We start from the raw sequence: 11106 nt of genomic DNA on the forward strand, positions 1-11106 counted from the left end.
CTACAAACTGTTTTAATGTTTCAATAGAATATTATAGTTCAGTTTGTTCAGAATAATATTACCTTCATATTCCATATTGTAGGAATTGTAATTCTATTGATTATTTAACATGTTCTATAGAACTTATAATCAAAAGTGAACATAATTTAAAACATATGCTTAGTATTTATATGGTTATTATCTTGGTAATAACTCATGTCAATTTTTGTTTATGATATGTAGATATTAAAAATAAATACAGTTATTTATTTATAAATTAAACGTTATGTGATGTTATCAGTGGAAATATCTGTGAAATATATTCAACTCATATGCTAAAACAGTGATTAATTGTGTGCTACTTATAACACTATTAATCGTTATATATATGATTCAAATAACTATTTTTCTTATTGTGATATTAAATATTATATTGTTCAAGTTATTCATATATATTCCATGTTGTTTATCCGAATTTGAGATATATAATTCAACAATAAATTGCATTTTATGTTATGCATATTGTTGTTTAGTAAAAGTATTTGTAGTCTTTTGTTTTTAGTTAATAACCAAAATTGAATGAAATGCTTAAATTTCAGATGTGATATTTTAAATTGCTCTTCTTGTCCAATACTACCATATACTTATAACGGTTATAATACTGGATATTATCTTAACTCTGATAATTTTTGTAAACAATGTTTAGAGCATTTTCTCATTGCTCTTTTTGTTCATCAATTCATTGTACAATATATGCTAATAATTATTTTTAAACTTATTATATCAGTGTCAAGAATATTCAACTATGATTTATTGTTTGACTTATTCTCCAACATATGAAAAGTGTTCGAGTTATGTATTTGATTGTTATAGTTTCTCTGCAACACCAACACTTATTAACTATTCAACTCTTTCTGATTATAAATGTTGTAGTAATTATTTGATAAGTATTGAATGTAATTCTAATAATTATTTAGAATAAACAAAAGGAAACCAATGTAATACTGATACTCGTCGTTCATCATGTATCATACTACAAAAATAATGATTATCTGTATTCAAACATATAAAAAAACCAAAATCAAAATTGATTGAAATATACTTTGTAAAGATTGTCAAATAATACAACCAAATTGAAAACATGTAACTCATATTTCAAACGTTTTACATGTGATAACTATCTTCAAAGTTTACATATTTGACTTGTGCAAGTTGTAATTATTCATTTACTGAATATTTAATATCTATCAAGTAATCTTATTGATGTATTTGATGTTCAACAAAAAGTCTTTTTTGAAGTACATATGTGAATTGTGTCTATTTATTTTTTCTTTTTCAAAGCTTTTATAATATTTCCAATACTTATATATAAGTTTTTAATATCAATACATATGGTGGTTATCAAACTCATGACTCACATACTAATTGTTTAGCATTTAACTCAAATTATTATTTAAATTCTTCATCAGCTCCTTGTTCTAAAATCTTATAATTGATCCCATTCTTCAAGAGAACTTTGTATATTGTATTTTAATGATAATTATTTAAACAATTAATGAATTTTCCCAAATTGTAACTTGATGAAAGATTATTCTGTATGTAATAGTAATTCAGAAATAGTATTACTTGTCATTCAAGACTTTATTTAAATAATAAAAGTAGTTACAGCAATTGTTGAAAAGATTGTTCATATCATTTTTCTAAAGTACGTTGTATTATTGTAATGAAAAGTATGTGTTATAAGATAATAACTCTTGTAATTTTTATTTAGAAACAACAGTTTGATGTTCAACGTGTAACAAAAACAAATTAACTTATACTATTTTGACATTAATTATTTTACAAGAGATTATATATGTTTTCAATACACAGAAACAAATACAAAATGTATTTCTTGTGAATATGATAGCAAACAAGGTAAACCAATATGTAATAATTGTTCTTATAAAACCATGGTAAAAATGTACCTGTTCAATATATGAAATCAACAAGTATATTGAACATTATAAATATGTTAAATTTGACGGTAATTGTAATAGATGTTACAATATAAAAAGATATTATTTACTTATAACTTTGGTTATCTTTTGATACAAATTATCATTTTAATTTCAATAAAGAACAAATAAAAAATTCTGAACGAATACACAAGGATATATTATGTGTAAAGAGTGACACTATTATAAAAAATAAACAGTGTTATGAATTTGATGTTTCATGTTCAATCCATGTTTTAAATGGTAAATAAAACAAAACTTGATGTAAATTTGGTTGTTATAAAGAAACATTTATTCGAATCATGACAGAAACATGTAAAATTATTTGTATTGATAATGAAAAGTACCATTTATCAAAAATTCAATTATCTACAATAAAAAATAAAAATAATTTTTTCAATCACAACAAACCCACAGTTAGTGTCTTTGAAAAAAAGGAAAACTGTGTGAATTTGAAATATTTGTTAAATTATTATGTGTCTGTATTATAGATGAATATATTGTAATTTCTTGTTTAGGCATTAAAAAGGAATTAAATATCATTTAGAACTTAAAGTAAAATGTGAAATAACAGATAGATTAAGTCCAGAAGAATTAAAAGAAGATAAAAAGACTTGGAGAAGGATTATTTGGCATTATCTTTTTAAGAAAAAATAGAAGAAATAAATTGCTAATAAAGAAAATGAAACAAAAAAGTGAACCTTATTTGAATAGAAAAATGAAAGAATTTAAAAAAGAAATATATATAAGATAAAAGTATAAACAAATGTGTTGTTCATTTTTATGGTGAGGAGGTATTTCAAAAAAGATATGTGTGGTAATAGAAGTTGCTGAATATGACTTATAACAAGATTTTATTAGAAAAAGAAAAATTAGTCTTATTGAATTTAAGAAAAAGATTAGACTAGTATTGAACGTTGCTAAAGGATTAAATTGCCTTCATTCAAGTAGTGCACTACATCATAATATTAACCCTGATAATATTCTTGTATTTTTTCTTCGACATTAATATTAAAATTAATGATAAATTAACTGATTTTGGAAGTGCAAAAAACATGGATGTATTAGTAACAATTATGATATTCACTAAAGACTTTGAAACTCCTGCAAATATGACTCATGAAGCTCTTAATAAAAAGCATTATAAAACACCAACCGTTCCTTATTCATTTATAATAACAATATTTGAAACAATTAAATGATGACCAACCATAATCAAAAGAACTTTATAAATTCCCTTAGATTATTTGTTGATGTTGTACTAGAAAGAAGTTATCCAGACATTTTTTCGTATGAACCAAGTCTTAAACGTCTCATTGAAATGTGTTGGAAGCAAGAACTTAAAGAGCGATTTGTTTCATTTTAAATAGTAACTGAATTGCCGAACCACCTACACGTATTAGACTTAGTGATATTTATAATATTCCTTCAATTGAAAAGTTCAATGATAACTAACATAAACCCAAAAAAATTCATAAGAAGAAAAGAGAATTATACTTATTAGTTAAAACTTGTTAATATTTTTGTGATTGAAAATTCTTTTCATTAAGAAATAACAATTTAATTTTAAACAGAAATCAAAAAGAACTTAAATTAAATAATAATATATTCATTTGACTTATGCATAACACTTCTAAGATTAATATTTTTATTTTTTATCTTTTGGTTGGGTATTGTTTTTCATCAGAAATTAAAATATTACAAATATCAGACATCCATTATAATAATGCATTTAATATCGATTATCCAAATCAATGGTGCCAATCAAGTGACTTAACTCCTAAAACTGATTTGAATCATAGATATGGTATTATTAATTGTAATCCCCCTATTGATCTTATTGATGCTGTGTTTGAACATTCATCAAAACAAGCAAAATATTCGGCAATAGTATTATCAGGAGATATTTGCTCTCATGAATTAACAGACTCACTTTATCGTCAATGTAATGATGTATTAGTTAAGAAATTGAAACAATATTTTGGTACTACTCCAATTATTTTTGCAATGGGAAATAATGACACACCAACTCCAAAAAATATAACATGCTCTGATCAATATTATGAATTTTTATATAATAAATTTGTTGATTATATTCCAACAAATCAAAAAGAACAATACCTTCGTAATGCATGTTATAGTCAAACTGTTGATGGTCAATTATATATTGTTATTAACACTAATTTATTAAACCCATTCCAGCACAATGACTGTGGTGTTTTAGATTGGTTAGAAAATCAACTTTCTATTGCTAAAGCATCATCACTTCATCCAATTATTGTTGGTCATATTCCACCAGGAGTTTCTTCTTATGACCTTAAAGCACAACTCAAAGAAGAATATCAAAATCGTTTATTTACAATAATTAAGAAATATAAATCAACTATAAATTCATTATTACTTGGGCATATTCACCGTGATGAGTTTAGATTACTTCCATCAGAAGATCCAGTTGTTATGTTAGTTGCTATTGGAATTAGTCCTGTTTATACCAATAACCCTGGATATAAAATCTTTTCAACAACACCAAATAGAGCAGAAGGGTATATTGATTCAATTCAATACACTATGAACCTTAATGAATCAAATAATCAAAAATTCCCAGTATGGTTTGAACCTTATTCTTTTATTTCAGAATACCAAGTAAAAGATATTTCTATTTCATCATTACAACAAGTTAAATCTTTAATCTTTAATGATGTCATGAAAGGGTCATTGTACCGATGGAGAACTGTTGGGTTATATGATCGTAATGAAGTCCAAATTAAATGTGCTATAACAGCTACTTCAAAAGAAGAAATGTTACAATGCACTAAATCACCAACTTGTGTTGGTTTAAAATATTAACAAATAAACATAAAATAAAAAAGTTAATTTAAAGGTTAAGTTTCTCCCTCCATTTTAGTAGTTTTGATAAATTAATTCAAAGAAAACATATTTTGAATAATAGTTAGATATTTCAAGGAAATCTCTGGACGTTTTAATTTTAATGCAGCAGTTAATAATTCATTTTCTGCAGTCCATTCTTCTTTAACAAAAGAAAAGTGTTTAACTTTTTGTCTTTCTGTTAATCCTTCTTCATTCTCTTTTAATAATAACTTTGCTTTATTTAACACTTCTTTGTCTTCAATAGCTTCTTCAAATGGCTTACCCCCACTTAACTCAGCAATAACAGCTTTATTAGGAACAATTAAAGCAACAACAAAATCATGAAAAGAATCTGCAAAAACACAAATATTGTCAACTAACTTATTACTACTATATTTTGATTCAATCAATTCTAATGAAATATATTCTCCACATGGTTGTTTAACAATATTCTTCTTTCTATCAATAATACAAATATGTAAATCATCAGTTATTTTTGCAATATCACCTGTACAGAACCATCCATCTTCGGTAAATGCTTCTTTATTTTCTTCTGGTCTATTGAAATATCCTTTTGTTACAGGAAGTCCTCTAAACATTAATTCACCATGAGGAGGATGATCTGAAGTCATATGTCCAAGTTCTGGAACATCTCTTAATTTGACTTCATACATTGGAAGAACAACACCAATTGATGCAATTGTTGGATCTCTATGTGGCATTGCACATGCAGCACCACAAAGTTCAGTCATACCAAATCCTTGCATAACAGAAACATCAGGTAAAATTGCTTGAAGGAAATATTGTAATTCAGCAGGAAGAGCAGAGCCACCAATAACAATTGCTTTTATATTAGTACCAAGAAGAGAGCGACATAATGGTTTAAAAATCATAGCATCAACTAATTTAACTAATGGCATAAAAAGATATGGTGTTCTTAAAGCATAATCAACATAACATTTTCTTTTAATCCAATAACCAGCACCAAATAATATTTTCTTAAATTTAGGTTGTTTTTCAACAGTTTCTAATATTCCTTTACGAACTCTATTAAATACAGTTGGAACTCCAATCATAGCCTCAGGATTAAATTCAACTAAATCTGAGTTACAATTAAAACATCCTCCGGAAGTTAATGTTCTAATTCCAGCATATCCAATAGTACCAAAGTCCATTAATAATGCAAACTCAATTCCAATTTCAAATATATGTGCTAATGGTAAATATGCAATAAATCGTTCTCTATTAAATTCTAATACATATTTATATCCACATGATAACATTAATATTTGTTTTTGATTTACTAAAACTCCTTTAGGACTTGCAGAAGTACCTGATGTATACATAATAATTGCAAGATCATCTGCATGTACTTCTGGATATTCTGTTGATTCTTCAGATAATAAAAAGTGTTTAAAGCTTAGTTCATCACTTTCTTCTCCATCAACATTAATTACTTTAATTGATTCTTTAAGATGAATTTTTGGTAATCTTTTTGCTGTATCTTCTGATACAACAATTGCTTTAATATCAGTTTCTTCTAATGCAATCTTAACTGATTCATCTCCTAATGTAGCATAAACAGTAACTATAACAATTCCTTGACGAGTAGCAGCAAGTAAGAAAGCCATCCACTCATATCTTGTTTCACAAAAAATACCAATTTTATCTCCTGGTTTATATCCAGCTAATCTAATTCCATTTGATAATTTATTAATCATATGATAATATTCAAAAGAAGAAAACCAGTGATAGTGTGACATTTGATACTTAAACAATGTTTTTTCTACTTCTTTACCATTGACAACAACTGTCATTGTTTTAAATGGTACGACCTTTTCACATGTTCTATAACCAACATATTCTTTTTTATTTTCTTTTGTCATTCCCATAACTAAATCATTAATAGTATTATATCCTGGAATATTGTAGTCAATTGGTTTATCTTCAGCTTTATAACCTCTTAATATTCTAGTTTCTCCTGGTTTAGCTTCACCAACCCATCGTCCATTAAATTCTTGTGGATAAGTTTTGGGTCTTAAATAATATAATATAACAGAAGTGACTACTAAAATAACAACTGTTGTGATAAAATCCATTTTATTTTATTTTTTTTAGTTTATTACCTTTTATTTTTGATAACCCTCATAATCTTTTCTTTTTTTATCATTTCTTTTTGTCTGTTTATGTCTGATATTATCTTTTTTTATGTTTTTCTTTTATTTCAATATTATTTTTTACTATTTGTTTCTCTTCTTAAATGAACAGTTGGTTATCTCTTCTTTGTTTGTTTTTTTTTTCTCTTTATATTATTAAATATAACTTTTTTATTATTAAATATAATTTTAACACTTTGTATTGGTAAAAATATGCTATTCTCTTGACTTGTCTTTGTTAAAAATAGAATAATGATTTGAAAAATTTCTTAAATGATGAATTGTCTATTTAGCTCCACATCATTAACGTTATTTTTTAAGATTAAAAATATATTTAAAAGTTCTTCTTAAACATCGTTATATAAAACAAAAATAAATTTATTCATTTAAGTTTAGAAAGAGCATAAGCACATTCAATCAAATGAGTCATCATATGATTAACATCAACAACAAGAGGTAATCGAGATGCTAAAATATATGTCTCTTGAGAAAATTTTTTAATTTTACCAACACATTTAATATATTGACCGACCCTAATTAATTAATTAAACACTCTTTTTTTTATTCACCATCAACAGTTATTAAACAAACTCAATATTTTCTTCTGTTGAATCTATTTGATATACCCCAACAACAACACTTCCTGTTGAATCATTAATTGTATATCTTTTAACATCATTTTGTATATCGATATTTGTTATTCTACCACAAACAACAACAGTATTTAATACAACTTGTTTATATGTGAATTGTTTTTTGTTATTAGATTCAGTATGAATAAAACTTAATGCAGTTAAAGGAAATACAACACTTTTATTTTCTGTATTTTTTCTTGGTGAACTTTGTGTAAATCCACCAGTTGTTTCAGTATCAAAATTAGCATATGCCATTAACTTTTTATCTTCTCATTTTTTGAGATTTTTTCTTTTTATTATTTTTTTTATTTTTAAAGGGTTTTTTTTTAATATTTTATTTTTAAATAAAAAACTCAAATAGAGATATAATGGGATATATAACAAAAATAACAAAAGTAATAGATGAATTAAAATAATTAACAATGAGTTTAAAACATTGTGGGGAATCTATCACAATAACATTTTAATTGTTCACGTACAAATTCTTCTGTAACAGTCATTAACCCAGGTTCTAAAGTAGAACACCCATGTTTCTTTTTCATATCACCTTCGCTTAAATGTGCTTTTAAATTGTTTTGAGTAATTTCAGTAAATGGTAAATCAAAATGTTCATGAATTTTTTTAATCATTCCAAATGGATCTTTAGTAAATTCTTTAAACGAAACATCATAAAACTGATGAGCTCTTTCTGGTTTTTCTTCAACCCAACTATCTCTAGCAGCAATAGCATTTTTTAAACATAATTGTGTCATATAAACAACCGTTTGGTTTAACCATTCTTTATCATTCATTCCAACATCAGTTGGACACATTAATTGTGTTTGTTTATATAAATGTAAACAACTCTTAAAATTACTAAAAGGATCTCTATGAATCCAGACAAATCTTCCATCAGGGAAGGTTTGTAAAAGATTTTTCATAAATGCAATATGTTGAACATTCTTTAAACATAAATATTCATCATCTTTAACATTATTTTCAACCATATCAATTTTAAATATATCTCTTAAAATATCATATACATATTGCCAGTCTCTTTTAAATATTTGTCTACGATATTCTTCATACCTTGGAATAGCACATGCTTGTGCAAAAGAACATCCTAACATTTCCATTGGGAAATAATCTTCTTCAGGTTCATCTACTTTAAATCCATGAGTTGTATCTAAGTCATCAGCATTTCCATTCATCCAAGATATAATCATTTCACAAAATTTTTTTCTTCCTTGTAATGACATTGTTTTTGTTCCTGGGAAAAATTGTTGAAATAATGCAATTGTTCTTGCTTTTTCACCACATGCTAATAAATGATGAAGAAATGTTGTTCCACTTCTAGGAAGTCCAATAACAAATAATGGTTTTTTAATTTCCATTGTTTGAATTTCTGGTGTTAGTTCAATTTCTTTAATCATTCTTACACATGCCATTAATTTCATTGCAAATTGTCCACAAAATGGTAAAGAGACTTGATATGATACTAACAATGGATTAATCCCTGCAAACATTGGAATAAATCCTGTTTGAATTGGTGAACCTTTTTCAAAATATTTCTTTGTTTCTTCAATATATTTAGAATACTCTTCTTTTCTACTTGGATCAAGATATTTTAACATTAATATTCCTGTTTTCATAAATATATTCCATTGAACTGAAAATGATAAATCACTTAATAACTCAGCTCCATAAGGAGATGGATAAGTTGGTTCATATAAAGCAACATTTTCAAATCCTTCAGCCATGAATGAATGAATTTATTCTTTTTTAAGTTCTTATGAAACCTGATTTTTTATGATTTCTTTTTGATTATTACTTATTTACTCTTCTTATTTATTTATTCTCGTATTAATTGGTCATCTCTCCTTTTTCTATTTAATTTATTCTTTTTATTATATTTTATTATTATTATTTCTTTCTTTCTTTGTTACTTCTTTATTATATTTTTTCTATAAAAAGGGTTTTTCCTTAATTTTTTTTGTAAATTCGTCTTATGTTCTTTTTTTTTTAATTTAAACTATACTTTTAATATTTTTTTATTATTTTATAATATTTTGTTGTATTTTCCTTTATGTTTGCAAATCTCTTTTTTATAAAAAGAATTAATGAATTTTTCACTTGAAATTCCTTCAACGTTACTTCATTTTTGCTGATTTTTTTTTAAATTATGAGAATGAGGAATGTTCATTTAAATTAAAAACAAACTTATTATTCTTCATTTAATTAGTTTTTTTTATGATATTTTTATAATAAGAATTTATCTTTTGTTTTTTTTTTTTGTTATTGAATCTCAAAGAAAATGATAAAATAAAAAAAATTGCCTTTTAATAATTTTTATCTTATCCTCATAAAAAAAATAATAAAATATAAATTGTTGAAAAATACTTTAAATTAAAGTCTTTTTAAACAAAACCAGGTGGTGGTGTTTGGTTTTGTTGTGAAGTGTTTTGATTCGAATTTTCATTTTGTGCTTCTTCATTTATTAGTCTTTGTAATTCTTCAACTGACATTCCCATCATTTGAGCAACCATTCCAATCATTGGTCTCATTGATGGATTATTTAATAATGAACGAGCCATTGAAGACATTCCATTTTGACCTCCAAACATTCCCATTAATGAACTAATATCAATAGCTCCAGGATTTGTTCCTTGGTTTCCTTGGGTAGAACCAACTAAATTACTAAAGATATTAGCGAAAGGATTTGGTTCTTCATGTCTAGTATTTTGTGAGTGTTCTTGTTCGTTTGAATGAGTTTCATGAGAATCTTTTTTTTCTTCAGTATTTTTAGGTATATTTTCTTCTTTGGGTTGTTGTTCTTTTTGTTCTTGTTGTTGGTTAGAAGAAGAAACTTGAGGTTGTTGATTTTGAATAAGACATTTAATTTGTTCAAGATTACTTTTAAAAACAACATTATTTGGGTCAATAATAAGAGCATCTTCTATTGCCTTTTGTGCTTCAGTGTATTTATGTTTTTTTGTTAAGGCAATAGCTAAACGAGCATATGCCTTAGCATAATTCGGATCTAGTTCAATTGCCTTTTTTGCATCTTCAATTGCTAAATCATTTTCTTCAATTGAACAATAAGCAGCAGAACGATTAGAATAATAAACTGCTGCTTGATTTAATTGTATTGCTTTTGTATATTCATCTATTGCTTTGGAATAGTCTTTAGCATTTAGATATTCATTTCCTTTTAATTTATGTTCATCAGCCTTCTTTTGAATATCCGTAGTTTGTTCATTTGGTTTCATTCCAACAAAATGGCATTTTTTACTGTAATGAGTATCAAAATATTGTTGAGCAGTTCTCATTTTAATTTCTCTTTGTGACTGAGTACAATCATTAAAAAATCCTTTTTTTTCTAAGTTAGTTATAAATTTTTGGTATAAAGGATTTGTGGTTGACATCTACTTATTTCGTTAATTTTTTTTTATTTTTAAATTTAATAATTAAATATAGTTTATAATAAACTAT

General features: G+C 25.4%; 5 protein-coding genes across 5 annotated transcripts; 1 reads left to right on the forward strand and 4 right to left on the reverse strand.

Moving 5' to 3' along the window:
* Nucleotides 1-3596: 3596 nt before the first annotated feature.
* Nucleotides 3597-4823, forward strand: ENU1_068910 (ser/thr protein phosphatase family protein; the record flags this gene model as incomplete). The annotated part of the gene is made up of 1 exon (XM_008858373.1): nt 3597-4823. The coding sequence occupies one exon, from the start codon at nt 3597-3599 to the stop codon at nt 4821-4823; it is 1227 nt and encodes a 408-aa protein (XP_008856595.1).
* A 71-nt stretch (nt 4824-4894) lies between these two features.
* Nucleotides 4895-6943, reverse strand: ENU1_068920 (long-chain-fatty-acid--CoA ligase, putative; the record flags this gene model as incomplete). Its single annotated transcript, XM_008858374.1, has 1 exon — nt 4895-6943. The coding sequence occupies one exon, from the start codon at nt 6941-6943 to the stop codon at nt 4895-4897; it is 2049 nt and encodes a 682-aa protein (XP_008856596.1).
* Nucleotides 6944-7382: 439 nt separating this feature from the next.
* On the reverse strand, nt 7383-7890 carry ENU1_068930 (OB-fold nucleic acid binding domain containing protein; the record flags this gene model as incomplete). The annotated part of the gene is made up of 2 exons (XM_008858375.1): nt 7383-7533; nt 7592-7890. The coding sequence occupies 2 exons, from the start codon at nt 7888-7890 to the stop codon at nt 7383-7385; spliced, it is 450 nt and encodes a 149-aa protein (XP_008856597.1).
* A 173-nt stretch (nt 7891-8063) lies between these two features.
* Nucleotides 8064-9374, reverse strand: ENU1_068940 (sulfotransferase, putative; the record flags this gene model as incomplete). The annotated part of the gene is made up of 1 exon (XM_008858376.1): nt 8064-9374. One exon carries the CDS (start codon nt 9372-9374, stop codon nt 8064-8066), a length of 1311 nt encoding a protein of 436 aa, XP_008856598.1.
* Nucleotides 9375-10031: 657 nt separating this feature from the next.
* On the reverse strand, nt 10032-11039 carry ENU1_068950 (tetratricopeptide repeat-containing protein; the record flags this gene model as incomplete). The annotated part of the gene is made up of 1 exon (XM_008858377.1): nt 10032-11039. One exon carries the CDS (start codon nt 11037-11039, stop codon nt 10032-10034), a length of 1008 nt encoding a protein of 335 aa, XP_008856599.1.
* Between the last annotated feature and the right edge of the window lie 67 nt (nt 11040-11106).

This window comes from Entamoeba nuttalli (genome assembly GCF_000257125.1).
Source record: "Entamoeba nuttalli P19 unplaced genomic scaffold asmbl_3452, whole genome shotgun sequence".
NCBI classification, from domain to species: domain Eukaryota; phylum Evosea; order Mastigamoebida; family Endamoebidae; genus Entamoeba; species Entamoeba nuttalli.